This window comes from Halichoerus grypus, chromosome 4, assembly GCF_964656455.1.
Source record: "Halichoerus grypus chromosome 4, mHalGry1.hap1.1, whole genome shotgun sequence".
Lineage (NCBI taxonomy): Eukaryota > Metazoa > Chordata > Mammalia > Carnivora > Phocidae > Halichoerus > Halichoerus grypus.
In genome coordinates, this window is record NC_135715.1 from 156,376,428 (window position 1) to 156,399,609 (window position 23,182).

Sequence of the window (23,182 nt, forward strand, 5' to 3'; positions counted from 1 at the left end):
AGAAAAATTCCACATGACTGGTATTTAAAAACTGAATTTACAGGTGCTTTGCTGGAGTCTTCTATTTATTAACAGTTCAGTCAGCAGCAATGCTAAAAGTGATATGATTCTCATTTGACATTACTTTTGTTGAGATGATATGAATATAAAATTCATGAAATCTTTTCACTTTAATTTTTTCTTTCTCTTCAACTTGATGGCAAAATAACTTTGTGTCCTTTTTAGAAGTGGCTAACACATCTAATTTTGATTTTCATTAAAATGGAGTTTATTTATGTTTAATAATTATAATCCTCTTCAACTGAGGACACCTAAGATTGCAGAATATTGCAATCCTTATTTTCTAAACATCCTTCTCCCATTTTCCCCCTCTAAATTTCAGTATGCTTTTAATGCTGTCTGGCAACCTCTTTCAGCATTCACTATAAAAAGCAAGCAGCAGCTGGAATGCCTGGATGGCTCAGTCAGTTGAGTGTCCAACTTTTGGTTTTGGCTCAGGTCATGATCTGAACATCCGACTTTTGGTTTTGGCTCAGGTCATGATTCCAAGGTCATGAGATTGAGCCCCGTATCAGGCTCCCCACTCAGCGGGGACCCTGCTTGAGACTCTCTCTCCTCTGAAATAAATAAATCTTGAAAAGAGAAAAAAAGTAAGCAGCTGGAATAGCTTGTTCTATTGTTCTGCCAGCTGTTTCTCACATTTAGAAGAAACAACACAGGGTCTAGAACTAGATGAATACACTGTTGAATCTTTGAAATTAAAAATATACATAAGGATTTTATTATTTAAGATGTAACTTTTAAAAACAGGAGCAAAGTAACATTCTATCAGGATTTTAATCATTTATTTCTTCCTCTTAAATTACAGATTAAATAGGATATACTATCCAAATTGGAAATTCAAGGAAAGATTTATGAATGATTAAGTATATCCTAGACTTTCGTTTTGCTCCTGCCTAAAAGGCTAGGATAGAACCAGTGAGAGACATTAAAAATGTTCATATGAGTCTAATTACTTTCCTACAATATTTATCTCTTGAACACAGAGCCATATGAATGAATATACACAAAATAAGGATGACTGGGTGACAGAAAAAATAACTGCAACCATTCCAAAGTCAAGTGTGAAGTAACTTGCAATTATTCATTCTATCATCATTCCCCTCTGTTAGTATAGTACAGAGCTGACTGTACAGATAAATAACAAATAACTGGACTGGGAGATGACTGGGACCAACCAGATGGCTTCACTTTCAAGTTTAAGAGGCTAGCATTCATCATGAAAAAATACTTGAAGACTGAAAATATCACTCCTGGTGTAAGATTATGAGTTATAATAAACACAGTTTAGAAATTAGAACAGGTATTTCATCAAATTTTAGAACTGTTTTATTTTCTCAACAATATTAACCTTTTGTAAAAAGACTTGCTGACCCTATCAGAGTTACTTGAGGAAATCACAAACAATTATTAAATAAATCCCACAGAGTACTAGATAAAGTAGAGTTATCCAAGTGCTTGACCGCAAAGGAATGTTGAAGTAGATCTGGAAAATTACTTTGTGTCTCTTTGAGATGCTTGCTCTCCCCTACTGTAGGTCCTCTCCCAAAAACTCAAACTACTACTCAGCTTCTATTTTAAGACAGACCATTCCAAACATACCCTCAAAATAAATTTTAAAAATTTATCTAGCTCTTGGTATGATGCTATAATATATAGGTTTAATTTTATTTAGAAGATTGTTAACTTACAGTTTTTATCTCTGCAAGTTAAAAAAAAATTGCGTGTTATTCTCCATTAAAAGAGAAAATATTTCTAAACTGTATGTTAGCAAATCTCAAGTTCATTTAATAGTTAGATGAATTAATAAAAGACCATATTCTAAAATGCCTAGAGACTCAAGAATTTTTTAGTATTTTAAAATTCTAAAGCCATAATTTACCTTAATTGTTGGCAGTAGTTCAGCTTTCCATGATAAATCAATCCCTTGCCGGCTTTGAAATGAATATGAAAATATAATTAAAGGACAAATATATTAAAATATTATAAATTATAAATAAGCTTCAGAGGAAAAAGAAACCAGCTACAGACCTATCAGAGAAAGTTCTAATGAAACGAGGTCCAGTAAGTCTAATCCAATATACTCTTATCCATACAGTCCTTTTGGATACAAAAAAATTGTTTTTCCTAGCAACCATTTCTATGTTTGCAAATACTACTGATATGTTAATTTCCTTTATTCTTCATTTAAAAATCAATACTATAATGTAATGTAGCAGCAAAATCAGCTTAAGAATGTATGAAGCGGGGCGCCTGGGTGGCTCAGTTGTTAAGTGTCTGCCTTCGGCTCAGGTCATGGTCCCAGGGTCCTGGGATCGACCCCTGCGCATCGGGCTCCCTGCTCAGCGGGAAGCCTGCTTCTCCCTCTCCCACTTCCCCTGCTTGTGTTCCCTCTCTCACTGCGTCTCTCTGTCAAATAAATAAAATCTTTAAAAAAACAAAACAAACAAACAATGTATGAAGCTATTTTAAAAAGTGTGATTTCGGAGTGCTTGGGTGGTTCAGTCAGTTAAGCATCTGACTCTTGATTTTGGCTCAGGTCATGATCTCCAGGTCATTGGATCGAGCCCCCATCAGGCTCTGCGCACAGCAAGGAGTATGCTTGAGATTCTCTCCCTCTCCTTCTCCCTTTGCCCCTTCCCAATACCCCTGGCTCTCTCTTTCTCTCTCTCTCTAAAATAAGTAAATCTTTAATAAGTATGATTTGTATTATTTATATTGAGAAAAATGAACAATTGAGGCCCTTAGGTTCAAAAGACTTACCACATAGAAGTGCTGTTTATGCAGCCAAAAATCCAACTATTTGTATCCTGTTGATTAATAACACAAATCACACTAAATATTATAGAAAATAATTACATAAAATAGGCAGCTTAACATTTTACTATTATATGATAGGGTTAGTAAGCATGATGGAAACATAAAATAGCAACCTGTTATTTAGAAACATTTCCAAGCTGTTTCAAAAGTCATATAGGTCAAGGGCAGGTAAAGAAGTCTTATGTCAATATAGATAGGTAAGCAAGTAACCTAGAGCAGCAGGAAGAGAAAGAGTGACCTCTCCACAGCATAATGCATAAGCAATTTTAATTTTTGAACCAACGCTTTCAGAGTTCAGCAATGTCCATGCTTTAATTAGGTAGTTACATAGTAAGTAACTACATTTTAAGTAAATATAGAAGATGAACACCTATCGGTAGACTTTTAAACAAACAGAAAAAAAAAAAAATCCAGAGTCAAGTAATTAAAAATAGCATTTAATCTAAGTATAGCTTGTTAGTTTACCACTTGAGTTCTCATTTGATTATCAGGCAAAACTTCTATGTAACTGAGAATGTGTTTGGATTAAAGCACAACTCCAAGGGCTCAAGACAAAAGCTAGTTATGACTTTATCAGGGTACCCTGGGAATGCCGCAGAGATGGTAGTGATGTTTTAACAATTTTATGTATTTATCTTCAGTCATTTAAGAGAGGTATAACCAAAGACCTTCACTGCAACTTTTAAGGAAGTAGTTAAGAGCGATGCTCCAAGATCTGATGATCCAACTACTAAAATCCTACACCAAGGTATAAGAGGGTAAGAAACACTGCTCAGACAGGTACATAAAATTTTCCTTAATAAACAGAGAGGATAATGAAAAAGATATTAATCCTTTCATCCAATATTTATAAAGTCTATTCTAGAGCCATGTAATTATGCTAAGCCTTCAAGGAAAAAATGATAAATGAGGCAGACATGGTCTCTGCCCTCATGGAGCTTAAATACAATTTGAAGACATTTTCCAAGAACACAGAAAAGAAAGCTGAAAGGAAAACAAAAAATAACATGGAATTTGTCTGCTCTTTACTGCTGGCAAAATACTTGTGTGATTTCTGTATCAGTTAACTGTGTTTCCCAAGAATAATGTGACATTATAAAGCAAGGCAAAAGAAAAGATCTGCATAGCTTAGACAAGGAACATCTAGTGAGCTCTCAAAGTTCACCCCACTTTTGTAATGGGTTTTTGCGGCTACTAAGGGAGCCTATCTTCAAAGACAGCCCTTAATATGAAAATTGTCAATATTTTATACTATACACTTCCGTATATAGAGAATTCTGACTTATTCATCAACAAATTGAAAAAATATTATTCAAGCCCACCCTAAAACACCATGTTGATGTAATCTATAAGGTATCAAAAGAACAATTTCAGGTCATCTAGCAAGCATCCCTAATTATAAAAACTGTACTGAAAATCTCAGAAAAAGTCACTCAATAATTAACAATTCCTAAAGTATACTGAAGAGAAAATGCTACTTGATCATAAAATTTATATAATAGATCTAAAGAGAAACCTATCTACAGTAAAAAATGATGCTCTCAAAGGCTGCTAAAATTGTTAGGTGAAAAACTGATTAGGAACTTTATATAGGATAGACCATGCTAATACCACCTGAGTCTACTGGTAAGTCTTTAGGTCACTAAAGTGGGACAACTAGATACTGTATAACTTCTGGTTAAGTACATAGTTCTAATTATAAAATATTCTTGCCACAAAAAATTAGTGGTAATTAATTAAAAAATAATCAAGATTCTAAATCTAACAACCAGTTTACAGAAAACATAAGGGATAGAAACACATGTTAAGAGATACCACAAGAGGGGTGCCTGGGTGGCTCAGTCAGTTAAGCATCTGCCTTTGGCTCAGGTCATGAACCTGGGGTCCTGGGATCGAGCCCCATCAGGCTCCCTGCTCAGTGGGGAGTCTGCTTCTCCCTCTCCCCTGTGCTCTCTCTTTCTCCCTCTCTCTCGCACATGCTCTAATAAATAAATCTTTAAAAAAAAGATACCATGAGAATAGTCACCTAAACCCAGAATGTGGGAAATTCTGCAGCACATATAACCCACTTGCTTGAACAAATAAATGGGGAGATAAAGAGGAGGCCATTATAAAAGAAACAGGATCCATGAATCAAATATAACATGTATACTTTCTGGATTCTGATTCAAATAAACAAACTTAGAATTTAACTGAACAGAGGACAATTGAACATGGATTGGATATCACATGATACTAAGGAATTAATAATTAATTTTGTTGGATGAAATAATATTATAGTTAACCTGCACAATTCTTATCTGCTAGAAAACATATTGAAGTATTTAAGGATGAAATGATAAAATGCCTAGAATTTGCTTTAAAAATGCTTCAGTCAAAGAAAAAAGTGAAAAAGGGATAAATAAAAATGGCAGTATTCATAACTGTTAAAGCTATGTGATAGTTATGTGAGATTTCATTATTATATTCTACTTTAAATGATTGAAAACTTCTATAATACAAATTGAAAAGATCTTTAAAATTCACCACACAACTTGATGCTAATTAATACCCATGGACCTTAAATACAGAAAAGGGATCCTCCAATAAGCCAATTGGAGAATTTGAACTTTGGCAAGGATTTTTCTCACTATAATACTGACATTCTGATTTGGAATTTAATTAACTGAGTGTGGATATTTTAAGCCAGCAGTCTAAGGTAAGGGCCAGATTCTCTTGCGATAAACTGCCCATCCAGATTTTAGGCTGGGAGATGCTAGTCTCTGTGAGAGATGCAAAACTCTGGTCATCCCACTAAAATTAGTATTCATTAGCACCTAGACCACAATGCCTATCATTTCTAAAGACTTTAGTATATATCAAATGGCAGTATCTACCAACTAAGTGACATATTAGATTCTAGTTCTAAAGAATACAAATAACCCAACAAAAGGGAGAAGTGGAAAGAAATTATGAAAACACAAATATAAAGTGAAGAAACTTGGGAAATGCCAAAAAAAAAAATTCAAAAAGAGGGAAAAGAACCCAAATTGGGAAAACAAGTTCCTGAAAGTAAGAAATGCTGACAAATAAATTATTACTTAAATATTCCAAATATAACAAAGGCATCCTATAGCATGTAACACATTTTTTGACAATGTCTGATAGTAGGTATTCATTAAAAAGAAATATGTAAAATCATCACTTTGGTAACTCTGAGTCTAGATAACATTTTAACAAAAAGTTACTATTTTAGAGAATGTTTGGTATAAAAAGTCCTGCAAATTTGAGTATAGAAGCCAAGAGAAAAACAGTATTTACTTCATAAAATTCCTATAGAATAGCTTTGTTTAAATATATCTGTTCTTTAAAGTACAAACAGAATCTTAGAATTAGGATATTTGAACTGAATTCCTTCATCCTAAACACAGAAGTAAGGTAGAAAAACAGGGTGAAAGACCCAAACTAGAGCCAAAAGTATAATTTAATAGTAAATTATCAGTTATAGAAACATTTTGATTAATACTTTTCAATCAAAACTGTTTTAGACAAATATTTTTCAACTTATTAGATTTAATAATAGTTCATAGCTAAAGAAGAGATCTATTAGATATTAGTTGAATCTTAAAAATAGACTTTTAGATTTACATGCAATCTACCAATTATCTTACCAGCATGGTGCTCTGACAATAGACATGAGTGTAGATTTTTCTATGATTTGCAAGAGGAAATGTAAAATATATCTTATCAGATTCCTAAAAAAAAAAAAAAAGAGGGAAAACATAATAAAACTATTAAGAGAGTAGACAATTTCATCATTTAAATATACAGATAAAGCAAAAATTATTCTAATTTTATCATTCTTGGTGTTGTTGAGAACCAATATTCTAGGAGTGGGAAGAAGATACAGATGTAAGTCAGGAATATCAGGTACCCTGCAGTCCTGAATATGTCTTAGAAATAGCAGTATAGATGCATGTTTTTTGTTTGGGTTTGAGTTTTGGCCTAATGATCAACATAAAATACATTTCTTAGCTCTGTCCACTGAAAAGGCCTAGAAATGCTAGCCCACTAGCCATAAACATCTCTAGTGCCCAAATTATGGTTTTAAGACACCATTTCCCAAATAACAGGGAGAGCTCCTTAGGACAAAGCTGATTCAAGGTCTGGGGCAGGAAATGTACAAAATGAATTCAAATATCTTCTCATACTAGGTAGTGAAGAAACTATCAAAGAAAGACAACCAAAGAGCAGCTTTACCAAAAAGATTTAGGAGCCTAACTTGAAATGGCTTCTACTGGTCAAAGACAGAAGAATTTTAATATTTTAGATGGAAACACAAATATGTTTAAAAGATGAGTTCATAATAATACTAGGAGAAAAACCCCCAAAACCATTTATGATCACTGATGGAGGTTTGTGAGCCAGCTCGCTATTTCTGAAAACCAGTAAATATAAGATCCAAAGATCCAAGCAATTATAATTTTCTCCTTTTCTGATATGTTCCACTTTTGATAAATTTAGTAGACAAGAAATTTCCCAATATAGTGTTCCAGTTAATAAAGAAAAAAATAATTGAATTAGGGTACCACCATTTTTTGCATCCCCCTAAATGAATTAATGACTCTAGGCATGCTTCACCAACAGCTGCTAACATCACAAAAAAAGAGATAGTCTAGCCAAAACAAAAACTGAATCTGATCAAGCAAATGAATCTGATCCAAGTACTAAGTTACAGGAAAAGAGCAGACAAAGGAATATACTAAATGGCACTGAAGGAATGCAATCAGCAAATCAAGACTGTATGAAACTCTATAGGACAAATGACTTGTTTTTTCAACAAATACGCTACAAGGAAAGAAAAGGGGTAGAGTAAGTATGAGAGATTAAAAGAGGAATAAGAGACATATTAACAAACGACAATATGTGGACATTATTTGTATTCTCATTTAAACTGAGAAACAAAAAATTTAACAGTTATGATAAAACTGGGAAACTGAACACTAACTAGATATTAAGGAATTATTATTAAATTGTTTTAATACAGGAAAATATATGTAGTTATCTTTTTAGAAGAGTCTTTATTTATTTATTTTTAATTAATTTTTTTTTAAAGTAGGCTCCATGCCCAGTGTGGAGCCCAATGCAGGGCTTGAACCCACGACCCTGAGATCAAGACCTGAGTTGAGATCGAAAGTCAGACGCTCAACCAACTGAGCCACCCAGGTGCCCCAAGAGTCTTTTTAAATATAAATACGAAAATGTTTTTGAAAAAAATACCAAATGTTTTTGAAAAAAATATTAAAAATTTCCATTGATGGTATACTTACATTGTAAGCCACATAGGTCCATTTGGACACTTTCACTGGAACCCACATAGATGTCCCTAAGGTAAAGGAAATTAATTTGTTTGGCTTGCTTTTAAAATATGAAACCATTACTTTTATTGAATGCTCACGAAATACTTCTCAATTACAATAAGATTTGAAAAAGAAGTGGTTTCCTGAACAATAGCTATTTTAAAATAAGAAATCTAGTAAGATGTTATCTGTGCTCATCATCAACTAGCATTCACATCAAGTAAAGCATTTTAAATTTATTTTGTGCCTTTACTCTAAGGATGTATCAATAAAAAAGAAATAAATTATCTTATTTTCCAAACTGAGTATAACAGGTATTATATTAACAGCAAATGATATGCTGTTAAACCAAAAGAAGAATGAAAAATGACTGATACTGAAAAGTCAAAAATAATGATAGTGTTTTACCTGACTGTCAGGAAATAGAGACATTTAACTCTATCGTTAAAACTTTGTACTTGTCATGTTATTTTCAGAACAAAATTTTTATCAGCAACATCAACTGTTTCTCTCCTTTTTCCCTTCCTTAATCAAGAACCTCATAAGAAACCATCATAGAGAAATTAATAAAACATAATAGGATTATAGTAGCTAAGTACCACAGTTTCAAAGACTTCACTAATAACAAATTTACCTAAAAATAAAACTCGATTTAAAATAAAAATATGTTATTACCACCAACCTGTTAAGTCAGAAATTATTGCTGGATTTTCCTCAAAGTGTTTTGCTGGGTGTCTTATAAAGTGGTGATTCAAAACCGACAATTTCTTCTTGGGATTTTGAGTTATCTAGAAAGAATAATGATACATTTTGTATCTTTTTATATCCATTGTGATAGTTCAATGAAACTTTGCAGCAAGTAATAGTGATAAGAGCCAACAGTTACTTATTCTGGGCCAGGCACTGTTCTAAGTATTTAATATGTTATTAACTCATTTAACCATCACAAGAGCTCTAGGAGATAATAATCCTTTTATCTGCATTTTTACTAAGAAACTAAAGCACCAGAGAAATTAAGGAACTTGCCCAAGGTCATACTGCTATTAACAGTCTGGGCCAGGATTCAAACTCAGGCAGTCTGGCTCCAGAGCCCATGCTTTTAATTATTATTCAACTAGTGCTTCTCAAGTAACAGTTAAGAATAAAACATACAAAGGTGTATAGAGACAGATGAGAACTTAAGAGATCCTCCAGTCTAGTGATTCCAACACACTACTTTCCAAACTCAGAACAGTGCCAATCCCACAACAAAAAATTCACTGGTCATCAGAGAAAATATGAATTGCAACTGTCCTTCCTTGGAAACTACTTTGCTTTATCCTGTCTTACTTTCATTGTGCCTAAATATCCTTTCTTTCATGAAATAAAAACAGGATTTTTTGTTGTCTGTTTTAAAATATCCTAGCACAATAAATGTCTGCAACTTTATACCAGTTCCTCCTTTAAAGAAAAAAAAAAGTACTTGGGTCTAAAATCCATTCAGAATCTACCACTATTCAACTCTATAGTTTAAGCACTGAGGCCCTGACAGGTAAGTGATTTTCTCAACAACATAATGAGAGAATGACAAAGAAATGACAGTGAGGACCCAGGTCTGGTAAATCTTTTCAATTCCTTAGGAAGTCACCCAGCATTTGCTTGAATATTTATTTCTAACTTGCTATTGTGGAAAATAATACATTCCAATTTTAATAATTCTTATGAGGAGGATGCTCTGCCATATTTAGAGCAAATATCTGACTCCCTGTTACTTTGATATATTAAGTTAGGGGCCAGCCCTTCAAGAAACTGAAGACTGTTACATCCCCCATCCAATAAAACATTTCTTTACAGATTAAACAACTTCAAAAACATCAATTATTTTTCATAGAACTGTTTCAAACCCTTCATCACCCTGACTGCCTTCCCTGGATAAACTCAAGTTTGTTAATGTCCTCCTTATAATACAACATACAAAATAGAATATAGTTCCTTAGATATCTAACTATAGTAGAAGGCAGTGGGAATTTTATCTTCATTGATGCAAACTCAATACTTCAATCAATTCAATCTAATATAAAACTAGTTTTGACTTTTTTTAAAAGCAGCCATATCTGTTCACAATCATTTAAAAGTAATAGGTCTTTTTGCCAAAATTTTAGTTAACTCAGGACTCTCCCATCCTTACTCACTCTCCAGGGAATCCATCCACTTGTAAGTTTTTCAGCTATGTCTTTTATGCTGATAACCATCAGAAATTATTCTCTAATTCTGATTCCTTTGTACCACATGTTTGGGACTAATTATGCTTATAGTTTCCCTGTATATATGTTTGCTTCTCTTCCTAATATCTTCTTGAGGGATAGCAATTATATCCTAATTTTTTATTGTCTAATATTTAGTCCAGTTGATTATATATAGTGAGTCTGTGAAACAGAAACAGAACTCAGTTTCATAGTTTGATTCTTAGCAATATTAGTTACCAAAATTTCTCATTTGTCCCTTAAAATGTGTCTGTAAATTACTTATCTATCCAGAATTATAATTTATTACACTAGTATTAAAAATTTCATCTCAGGATTTAATGGAAAACAAGATTTATTAAAATTAGTTTTATGGGGGCTCTTGGGTGGCTCAGTCGTTGAGTGTCTGCCTTTGGTTCAGGTCGTGATCCCAGGGTCCTGTGATCGAGCCCCGCATTGGGCTCCCTGCTCTGCAGGGGGCCTGCTTCTCCCTCTCCTGCCCCCCCCCCCCCCACCGCTTGTGTTCCCTCTCTGGCTGTCTCTCTCTGTCAAAAAAAAAAAAAAAAATCTTTAAAAAATAAATAAATAAATAAATAAAATTAGTTTTATGTAGCGTGTCAACTATACCTCAATAAAAAAATTAGCTTTCTGTACAATATTTATTTTTATTTTTTAAAAAATTTATTATTTATTTATTTGAGAGAGAGATAGCGAGAGCAGGAACACAAACAGGGGGAGTGGGAGAGGGAGAAGCAAGCTTCCCACTGAGCAGGAAGTCTGATGTAGGGCTCGATCCCAGGACCCTGGGACCATGACCTGAGCCAAAGGCAGACGCTCAACGACTAAGCTACCCAGGCACCCCTCTGTACAATTTTTAAAGAATATACCTGTCTGTGATACTACTGTTCTTCATGGGTTGAAACAGGGGTTTTTCCTAAGCCTACCAAATGTCATTCCAAATACAAACTGGTCTTACAATTTTAATTGATTCTACTATTATATCTAGTTGCACTCTCTCAAACTGACTAAAAAAACATTTGCCATAGTTAAGACTCACAATTAAAACAAGGTTGAAAAACTGAAAAATATTTGCATTGCATGACCAATTCATAGTGTTAATTCTATAAAGCTGTTTTACTTTAATAAATATGCTAACTTAAATATGGCATCTTGTGGCTTAAAATGTGGCAAAACACAACAATTTGGGTCTCTTTTTTTTGGGGGGGGTCTCTCTTTTATTGTATTCTTCAGGACAGAGGTAAGTATTTATGATTCTAATAGCAGTTCTGCAGCTTTCTGAAGGGTTAAGGAAAAAACACAAACAGTACCCCACTTCCAAGAGTGAAAAGCCTATAAGAGAACTTATAAGTTCTAAGACACAATAAGGAAAGCATTACCTAGAGATCTATTGAGAAAGAGGCCACACATACTAGTCTCTCAAAAAATTGGAGCCTTCAAGGGAAAGAATCCAAAAATAACAGCTAAATACTTTGCCATAATGAAGAAAATTTCCTAATACACAGGGAACTTTTTATCCAAAAGGAGAAGCCATAGCCACAGTTCTCAAGACTTGTTTCTATGAAACAGTGAACAAGATGACCTGAGGTTATAAAAAAAGGCTGCTTAAGATGAAAAAATAGCAATCTGTTCCCAATTCACAGAAAAAAATTTAAGTTCATGGATAAAATTCCCTGAATTTTGCTGAAATCCTTGATGCCCACTACCGTATATCTGCTGGCAGACATGAAAGAGATGAAAGAGTAATATGATGTTCTATAAATGGCACTAGGATTTCCAGGTGTCCTGCTAATTGAACAATTTGGAAAATCACTAGTTTGTAGAGTTTATAAGTGAAATCTCATTACAAAAAACATTCAGCTACTAAAAGTACATAATTTAAGTTCTGGCGAGCTTGGGTTAGCCAATGAATGAAGACATTTTGATCCTACCAGAAAGATAAAGATGTTTTAAAAAAAAAATTTAAGCAAAAATGTCTATCAAGATACAACATGAAGTTTACAACATATTACTAAAAAAAGGATAAAATAGCTTGTAGTATTTTAAGTTAAATAAAAGTTAAAAGGATATATATCAAATTTTAAACAAGTAAAGGGGAAAAATTGGGGGAAGATCTAAAGCATCTTTTCACTTTTTCATTTTCATTGCATTCTATTAATTATTAATAGTGATCAAAGTATTATCAGATAAAAATATATTTCTATTTTGAAACTAATTACAGTTGATATAACATATAAGGCTTCTACTTTTATGAAAGTAAAAAAAAAAAGTATTAAATCCATCCTGCTGTAACAAAAGCTTTTACTCTGCTGAAGTAATTTTTAGCTTAAAAATACATACTTGTTTAGTATCAGCATCAATAAGATCAAAGAATGCTCGAACTGTAGTCAGTTGTAATTGTTTACACCTAAAGAATAAAATGTTACAATGTTACAATAAAACTTTATTTAAAAACATACTTTTGATACAAACACGCACAATTCTATTACTTAATGGAATATCTGAGTTTTCTTTACTGCTCTAAACTCTAAAGGTATTTAAGGAATCATTATTATTAAGAATATTTTAAACTTGAAACATATAAAAATAAAGCAAATTAAATCTTCTTGGACATTTGAATGGAACTATCAGGGTCCTTCTGTTCTCCCTAAGTCTCCCTGTCCATCCCAGCTATAAACAACTGTCTGCCCCATCTTTATATGCCTAAACTTGTGCTTCTTGCAGACACCACTGACTAGTCGCACAGCCAGAGGAAAGTGAAAAAATAATCTTTAAGCTAAAACATATAGCGATAAGATACTAGGGTCTATGTATTTCTTGACCCTTATTTAATCTATTTATATTAAGGGTAAATCTAACTCCTACTTGGTTTTTCATGTGATGCTCTAGAATAGTTAATGCTATATTAATCAAGTCCCTGAGTTTGGTGACTGGCCAAGAGCTCAGAAGATCCTATCACAAGTACCTTTGATTCTGCCCAACTATGACAAACTCTAAAATTTTGACATTTGACTCTAGCTTCATTTGAGATTCATCCTAGTGGTTCTTTAAGAGATGATTTTACAAGCTGTCAAGGGAACCTTGGTCAAACTGAGACAAAAACCAAGGTTAGAGTTCTAAGCCCTTAAGTCAATCTTTCTCCCAAATCTATTTATTTATGGATAAAGTGCTAACAAGGCTAACAAACCAATCAATGCACTGGTAAGAAAAAAGGGCCACCACAAACCACCAAAATAAGCCTATTATATATTAACTTACCATACAATGGAAAGATGGTCTGTTGAGACCCAGGTCTTAGGTACTGCTGAACTCTAAAAGGACAAGGAAAAAAAAAATCCAACTTAAGAAAAGCACATTTGTTATTCTCCCAAAGGTTTGAAATTCTCATAAGCTAATATTTAGAAACATGTAACATTAGTTTCACTATTTTATGATGCATAGACATATTTAAATGATGCATTCTTAGAAAGGTGATCCAAAAATATTAAGGTAGTTCCTGTATAAAATCAGTATCATTACTGCTTAGTCAAGCTTAAATTACCCTTCAAAAATTATTAAAGCATCTAACAGATTCCTTACTGAAGTTTAATATCTAACTCTTTACTACTCTATTAAGAGTCTGAGTTTATGGTTCTTTAAATAAATCACAATTACTTTAGTAATTTTAGTTCTGACTAGATTACTTTGATATTCTAAGATGTTACTTTTTAATCAGGTGTGCCTGAGAAATACCCAGCCTCAGAGAGCTTTTTCAAAATAAATATGCCTGATCACAATTCCAAAGCAATCAAATCAGACTCTTTTTTTTTTTTAGAGAGGGAAAGAATCTTAAGCAGGCCCCAACCTCAGCACAGAGTCCAATGCAGGGCTGGATCTCATGACCCTGAGATCATGACCTGAGCCAAAATCAAGAGTCAGACGCTTAAAAGACTGAGCCACCCAAGTCCCCAAAATCAGACTCTTTCAAGTATGGTACAAGGTTACTTATTTTGAAAACATCCCTACATTAGGATATATATACTACTAGTTAGAGACATACTAGCAAAAGGCTCCTAAAAAATATAACTGTTTGAAGAAGGCTTCCTAACAATGGCACAGCACCGTTCAAGAACTAGAGACTCCTTTTCATACCAGGTAATGACTTTCCTGTGAATAGCATCTTACATACAACAGGAAACATTAAGTAAATCTGATATTATTTTTCACAGTGTCTCTCTTTGCATTCAAGAAAGGGTTGCTTACTGTGAGCCTGGGTCCCTTAAAGGGACTCCTTCAAAAACCACCCACCAACTTAAATACATACCTAGGGCAGGTATAGGAGCAATATTTTTAAGTGCTATTATCTGTATGAGTGTATATTACAGCAGTTCAGCCTACCTTACTAATACTAAAACAACCGAGGTCTCTAACTTCATTTTTCTAGTCCCAATGGCTATAAATGTCAATTAACTATTCTTGATATATCATCAAAAAACTGTTACTTCTTAATAATTGCTTTTTAAAAGTAAACATATATGTAGGTATATGAAAGGTTATAAGTTATTTGGGGGCTAAAATACTAAATAAAATTGAGACAGTAACCAGCTTTGAGAAAATTCCATTAAGAGGTAAAATATTTTCATCAGAGATACAGAAATACAAGCTGCCTTGAAAGCAACAAATTATCAAATGGATTAGAAAAGAGGGACACAGACACACGCGTGCGTGCGCACGCACACACACACACACACACAAAGAAACCAAAAGATAAGCTGCAGGAAGGGGCATCAATATAGCAACATGCTCCAGGTCAAGTCTAGAAAAAATTACATCCAATTTTATATTACTAACATATCTGTGTTTACTAAAGAACTGATATTTAATGTTTTGAGGACTTCCAGCAAATATCTGCCCCAAATAATCAACATCAAATAAAACAATTCATACCAATAATGAGGTTTGAGAGATTTACCAATTTAGTTTCAAAGCTATTATGGTTATATCACAACTCTTCCGGTAGTAAGAAAATGGTGGGTAATAGTAGAATGGCTTAATAATTTTTGTCCTATGTGTGGCAAGCATTCAATAATACTTGTTTAATAAATGAACAGTAATCTAAGGTGGGGCAACAGACAAACTGAGCAAGGGAGTATTTATGAAGAGAACAACCATGAAACAAAGCACTATCTCCTAAAAAGCAAAAGGAACATTGGATTTTTTTAAGAAATTAAGTTATATTTGGAGATGATATGCAGTATACACATGTATACATACTATATACAATATCTATCTACTGTGTGGAGTTAAAAAGTTAAGATCTTAACTGACGACTTCACAGTTAAAAATATAAGAAATAATGTTAAGTCCTAAAAGGAAACTTGAACTCACTTTACAGAGGCTATGTATCCCAGTTAAAGACCAAATACTTGATGTCCTAGCAGGGAAGAATAATTAGCAAATTAATCAATCAGGGTTCTGTTATACTATCAAAGCTAATTTTTAAGTTTTAAAATTGGTAAACCTTTATTCAAGTTTAGCACTGAAGAGTTTGATATTCCATTTCTATTGTATATAGCACTCAGATATAACAAGGGGCCCTTGGACTTCAGTCCACACTTTCTTATAGTTAAAACTCTCATCAGTGGGTAGGTACTTATTTTAAACAAGGAACAACTATTCGTAAGAGTCACTTTCATAAATAAGTCATTTTCACAAACTTTCTAAGATCCTTTTTACTTTCTGTGGACCCATGCCTCTGCCTTCCCAACTCATTCTTATCCATTCTTTCATAGTCTCTCTCTCACACACATGCACATACACACATAGCAGCACTACACCAACTCAGTAGTCATTTTCTTTTTTTTTTTTAAGATTTTTTTTTTTTTGACAGAGAGGGAGAGACTGCAAGAGTGGGAACACAAGCAGGGGCAGTAAGAGAGGGAGAAGCACGCTCCCCGCTGAGCAGAGGGCCCGATACGGGGCTTGATCCCAGGACCCCAGGATCATGACCTGAGCTGAAGGCAGACGCTTAACAAGCCACCCAGGAACCCCTCAGTAGTCATTTTCAAACAACTACATATTTATCCTTTCATACCCCACTATATCCATTCTGTTACTATTTCAGTAGAATCTTAAAAAGATTACCACAACAGATAAGGCACTGGTATGATGGCTTAATTTTGGTAGAAAAGTCAGTCCTGAACGAACTTGGTAATCCCGGAATCCTCCAGCTACAGAAAGCGTGGTTAAATTTATGTGTCTAGCATTTAGAATCCAATAGTTGTTTACAGTCATATAAAAGTCTGGTAGGAAATAAAGACACACGTTAAAAATTAGTCATTCCCTGCAACAATAAGGTATCTATGATACTAACATTAAATTGAATTTCTGTTTAAGCCATACTAAATTGTCTATAAACAATGAATGTTATTCACATTTCTCTATTCTGAGTAAAATCAGTATCTTTACAGAGTCTGTTTTCCATTAAATAATACTACAAATACTAAGAGTTACTGAAGTTATCAATAAACAAAAAAGATATCCAAACTTTATTAGCTTTGACAAGTCCATACACAAACAGGTCTCTATATCCCACAAGAATGCTGCTAGATCATGAGCCACACAGTATAGCAAGTAGAAACCCCTAAAATTCTTCCAAAGATACAAGTTCACTATGCTAAAGAATTGTAGATCTTCCTAATCATGGCAGTGTGAGAGCTTAGCAGCTCTCTACGGCGGCCAGCCACCACCACACAAAGTACTATTTAAGTTCTTAAAATACAATCAGGACAACAATCACTTTGGTCTTGGGACTTAATGCTGCTATGGAAAATATAAGGGTTAAGAAGGTTCTACCCATTTAGAGTAAGTAATAGGTAGCTCAATAGGAAGAATCTGCAATTTTTCCACTTTATCTATGGAAGATGAGAAAAATATAGTATCAAAGATTTGAGGCGAGGGAAGAGGAGTTCTCGTTTCCTTTTCTGATTATCAAAACTTAATGTACTTTCATCCTGGCATTTGATCCCATTGAGGGCTTCAAACATTTTGGAACAGCAAACTCCTCCCATTGAAGATCTCCACAGTATTTACTTAGAATGTGATTAAGGAGACCCATTCCTAACATCCGCAGGTCCCGGGACAAGAGTACCAATGGGGTACACATGGCTTTATGTCTAAATATTTAAAAGTAAAAATTCCAGCTAACAAACTGTTAAATATATTTTCTCTGCCTACTTTGACAAATATATCATTGCAATAACCTGGAAGGCCAAGTTCAAATTACAAAATTTGACACCTCAGAGATGGACACTAGATTATGGCAGCACAGGAAGGGCAGATCTCTGACCCATAACTGAACTCTAATCTCTTCTTCCCATTCCAATTTCATCCTGCATTATAAGGATGCAGGATATCCAAGCTCTATCAGTACCTCATGCAGAGCCATTCCTTAGCCACAACTCAAGCTTACTTACATACCTGCCCTTAGGTCAGATTCAGGTAAGAAGCCCACACAGGCCATGGTAGAAAAGTCTGAAGGCCTGGTTACCTAGATCATCATCCAGAAGTAAAGGCACAGCCTGCAAGTGGGGAGGCTGCTTGGCCTATATACTCCTCACCTTGTGCAGAATGGCAGTGCCAGAGCAGAGCCCTCTAAAGTGGGGAGCCCAGTGCACAGCTTCCTTTCCCCTATTAAAGGGCAGTATTTCCATCAAGTATAAACAGGGAATGGACTTCTGAAGGTCATATAGGTCTCCTAAAAACCTAAGATCTGCCACCCCTTGAACTTTTGGTTTTTTTTTCATTCTAATTCTGGCTTAATGAAATATGAAATAAATACAGAATAAATAAGAAAGAGGCTTGCTGATTACTAGAAAGGTACCCTGACCCTAAGAATTACTTTCAGCCTGAACATTTTAGAGACAGACCATCGCTATCCTTCAAAAACAATAAAATCAGACTCTTTTGAAAGCTCTTTCCTCAAAGTTTTTAAAGATATATTCTGAGTAATTCTAATTTAACATACATGGCTCTTCCATATAAAATGTAATAAAAAAACTTCTCGACTGTGTTGACAAGTATTATGACTTGTCTATGCCTTTTTTTTTTTTTCTAAACCTACAGGTCATTTGTAATTATTAGAATTAGTAAAGCAAATTTAAGCAACTTCACTAAAATTAAAAATTGTTACTGAAAGATTTCTACAGGCAGTTTTAAATGTAATAAGGAAAAAAATGAAACTTAACTGTAGGTACTGTTGCAGCATATATTCCAGCAAATAAATTACTCCTTGGCAATGTTATGTTAAAATGGGTGCTTTGGTTTGGAGTCAATAAGGTATATTTCTCATTTTCATCAAAATTAAGATGATGCAAATTTTGATAGGGTAAGAAGTGGTGTAAATTTACTGATCAGGAAAAAATTCTTTGATTTCAAAGACTTTCTTCTATCATACAATATTTCTTCTATCATACAATATTTCAATACACAGTGAAGATAATACTTGACTTTCTTTAAACATGCAAATAATAATGATGCTCTAAGCATCAAGTGAAATAATCATACATCATGTAAAGTTCTTAATACAACACCCAAAATACAGTAACAAATATTAGCAATTCTTTCTCACCATATAAAGCATTAACAGATCTATTTATTTAAAACAAGGCATTTCTACTGTTTTACTTAAATATAAGCTTATTTTGAATAAAGTACTGGAAGAGTTAACAAAACACAGGACATTTAAACATACTTTAAGAGACAGAGAGTCATCCCCAAGAGTAATTAAACTGATTCCCAAGTGTCTAGGGATTATAAGACACATGCTCTCCATGGTAAGATGCTATGGACAGAGAAAACTAACAGCAGTTTCAATTATTAGCCTAAGTTGAAAGTCACAAAGAAAGATGCTCAGAAATGGGGGTGTTAATTTGAAACTGAGCTGCACACTCTCAAAGGAAGTAGGTGCAAGGATCTGTTTAATCTTAAACAACAATGGGGAGGTCAGTTAGTGTTTATGTAATAGTATTTACCTGTTATAAAACGATCTAATGGCATCACAGGAGCAACATGAGGGGTGGCTTGTGTGATAAGAAGATTTATCAGATCTTGTTTAAAATTTTTCAATGTAAGCAATGCTCTTGCAACAAGGCCACCCATAGAATGACCAATTATTGCCACACTTTTTGGAGCAAATTCTTGACCCTATTTAAAAAAAAAAAAATCACCAAGGCATAATGAAGTCTTAGTATCATAACAAAAATACTAAACACTGCCCTCTACATATAAGCAATTTTATAGGAGAAAGAAAATTAAACTATTTATATAACTTTGCATAAGATACAGAAATACATTTTCATTTACTTGTAATTAGTATATACATACCATTTTGTATTCTGCCAAATATTTTTAATAGCTACGCTTTGGTTTTCTGAACCCAAATCAGAACACCTGGTCTAGTAGATCACGTCTTACCATTTGCTATATTGGATACAAGAGTTGTAATTATATTTGGTGTATACCAGAATATTAGATTTTATAGGATATAAGAAGATCATTTATTTAAAATAGAAATCATCACAAAAATTTGGAACAATTATGGTTACCATAGCAATATAGTATCTCATCATACTGATATATCTTACCAAGTTACTTCTCTATTGTGCACCTGGGTTTAAAAAGAAACCAGCATTCCATAACATTTATTCACTGACAATTACATATTTTTATTTCTTTATTTATTAAAGATTTTATTTATTTATTTGACAGAAAGAGACACAGGGAGAGAGGGAACACAAGCAGGGGGAGTGGGAGAGGGAGAAGCAGGCTTCCCGCAGAGCAGGGAGCCTGATGCGGGGCTCGATCCCAGGACCCTGGGATCATGACCTGAACCGAAGGCAGACACTTAACGACTGAGCCACCCAGGCGCCCCGACAATTACATGTTAAAATAAGCATTGCTTTTTAAAAAATCCTTCCTGTCTCCATATAGTATCCTCAGTTCCATTACCAAACTTTGGCTTATCGCTCTCCACACTGATCCTTCATCTATGCCTCCTCTCCTGTTACTATGAATAAATTGGACCTTATGCAGAAAAGAGTTAACATAGTAAGCCTGAGACTGCTATCCTTATAATGGACTGCATGTAAGTTGGCTCTGGGCTGTAGTCTGAGACCTTAGATCCTGGGATATTCCCATCATTTCCTAAATGTTAAAAATGAATCTGTTTTTGCAGAAAATATTGTTTATGCTGAACACCTGCTGTCCTTCTGGTTGGGATTTTGGTACATGCTAGGCACAGGGTGTCTATGTGACCAGCCCCCAGTAAAAAAATTCGGGCACTGAATTTCTCATGAGCTTCTCTCATAGACAACACTTCACACATCACAATTCATTGCTATCAGAATTAAATGTATCCGGTGTGACTCCCCTGAAAGGATATTTAGAAGCTTACACCTGGTTTCCTCTGGACTTCACCCATCTACCTTTTCTTTTCCTTTTTTTTGTTTTTTTAAGATTTTATTTTTGAGTAATCTCTACACCCAATGTGGGCCTTGAACTCACAACCTGAGATCAAGAGTCACATGCTCTACCAACTGAGTCGGTCGGGCACCCCACCCCATGCACCTTTTCTTTGCTGATTTTGCTTTATATCCTTTCACTGTAATAAACCATAACCATGAGTACAACTATATGCTGAGTCCTGTGAGTCTTTCTGGACAATCATCAAGCCTGGGAATGGTCTTGATGATCTCCAACACAGACCTGATCTTAGATAAAGCCAAACTCTCCATATGTGCTCTGAAATCTATCCCCTTTGGTCTTCTCAAGTACATCACTCCAGCAATTCTTCTCACTTTTTTCTTGCACTGTTATTTCTCCCTCTCTATTAGATCATTCTTGCTAGTATATAAATACAATACTATTTTCCCTTAAAAAAGAAACTCTACTCCCATTTTGCCCTTACTGACTACATCTTTCTCTACATATCTATAGCAAAACTCATCAAAACAACTGCCTATGCAGTACTTGCCGTCTCCATTTCTCAACTTCTATACTCTTAAACTCATTCCAATTAGGCTTTCACCTCAACACTCCTCCAAAACTGTTATCAAGTCACCAAGGAATCTACTTGCCAATTCTCAATCCTCATCTTACTTGAACCATCAGCAGGATTTGACATAGATTACTTCTTCCTCTTTGAAATGATTTAATTGGTTTCCTTGACAACATAATTCTCCTGGTTCTCCTCTTACCTCACTGGCTGCTTCTTTCTAGTTTCTTGCTGTTTCCTTCTCATCTCTCCTTATCTCTTAATATGGGAGTAACTCAGGCCTCAGTCCTTCAGTCTCTTCTTTCACATCTTGACTCCATAATGATCACATACAGTCTCATGGCTTTAAATATATCTATATCCTGTCAACCCTCAAGTTATCATCTCCAGACTGGACCTCTTCTCTTAAGCTGTCACCTTAAACTCCAATTGCATACCAACTACACTTGGGATGTCTAAAGTGCATCTCAAATCAAACCTGTCTAAAACAAAACCATCTATGTCTTCTTTGGAAAAATGTCTGTTCATGTCTTCTGCCCATTCTTATCTGGATTATTTTTTAGGGTATTGAGTTTGATAAATTCTTTATAGATTTTGGATCCTAACCCTTTATCAGATATGTCATTTGCAAATATCTTCTCCCATTCCATAGATTGCTTTTTAGTTTTGTTTCCTTCACTGTGCAGAAGCTTTTTATCTTGATGACGTCCCAGTAGTTCATTTTTGTCATTAGTAGACAGAGGGAAATAAAAGAGCACTGGGTATATATGTAAGTGATGAATCACTAGATTCTACTGAAACCAATATCATTCCATATGTTAACTAAAATTTAAATAAAAACTTGAAACAAACAAAAAATGAAAACAAAAACACATCAGAATTTGTAAGATTGAAGTAGTGCTTAGAAGAAATACTGTAGTCTTAAATGCTTACATTAGAAAAGAACAAGGTTCAAAAACAATAATCCAACATTTTTTTTAAGGATTTTATTTATTTGAGAGAAAGCATGAGCAGGGGGAGGGGCAGAGAGAGAGGGAGAAGTAGGTTCCCCACTGATCAGGGAGCCTGACATGGGGCTTGATCCATACTAATCGTCTTTAGGAAATTCAAAGCACTTCTAATTTATAAAGTTAAAATAAGTTTTTCCCCTAAATTCACGAGAGGTTTCTTATAAATTCAATTTAAACTTCAAAAACCACTGAGTTCAAAACAAGACTCCCTCCCTCCACACACACACAAACAAAACAAACCCTTTGTGTCATCTTCACTTCAACTTCCATATAAACAAATAAATGACTTAAAATATGTTGAATCCCTTAAAAAATGCTAATAGGTGATCACTATTGATTTGCATGCCTATCTCTTACCTTATAGAGTTTGAGAATTGTTTTAATGCATTCATGTACAAACTTTGTCTGTTTCTGAAGACTTCCGCCATACAGTGCCACCAGTTCTTCATTGAAATTCACACTAAAGAAGTCAAAGTGGTACTTGAAGTCAATGTCTTCTGCTTTTCTAAGTGCAATAGAACCAATCGAACGAACTGCAGAGGAAAAGTGCAAACTGTACATTAAACAAAATTTTTAAAGTTGCAACCATTCTTGCTTCAAAGTCTCTTAACAAATAACTTTATCCCACACTCTGAATATAAACAACCTACTTAGGGTGACATCCTTCAATTCTATCAATTT

General features: G+C 34.2%; 1 protein-coding gene across 3 annotated transcripts in view; it reads right to left on the reverse strand.

The window, feature by feature from the left end:
* PGAP1 (post-GPI attachment to proteins inositol deacylase 1) overlaps nt 1-23,182 on the reverse strand; it is a 72,996-nt gene that overhangs the window by 36,949 nt on the left and 12,865 nt on the right. For 2 of the 3 annotated variants that reach the window (XM_078071138.1, XM_078071137.1), the window contains exons 3-12: nt 22,859-23,034; nt 19,471-19,642; nt 16,583-16,740; nt 13,718-13,770; nt 12,800-12,866; nt 8,902-9,007; nt 8,190-8,245; nt 6,531-6,614; nt 2,824-2,870; nt 1,943-1,994 (exon numbers count right to left, since the gene is read on the reverse strand). In XM_078071138.1, the coding sequence (XP_077927264.1) occupies nt 1,943-1,994; nt 2,824-2,870; nt 6,531-6,614; nt 8,190-8,245; nt 8,902-9,007; nt 12,800-12,866; nt 13,718-13,770; nt 16,583-16,740; nt 19,471-19,642; nt 22,859-23,034 (971 nt within the window). Of the gene's footprint in view, nt 1-1,942; nt 1,995-2,823; nt 2,871-6,530; nt 6,615-8,189; nt 8,246-8,901; nt 9,008-12,799; nt 12,867-13,717; nt 13,771-15,826; nt 15,836-16,582; nt 16,741-19,470; nt 19,643-22,858; nt 23,035-23,182 lie in introns of those variants that run through there. The other variant, XM_078071139.1, reaches the window with a different exon arrangement.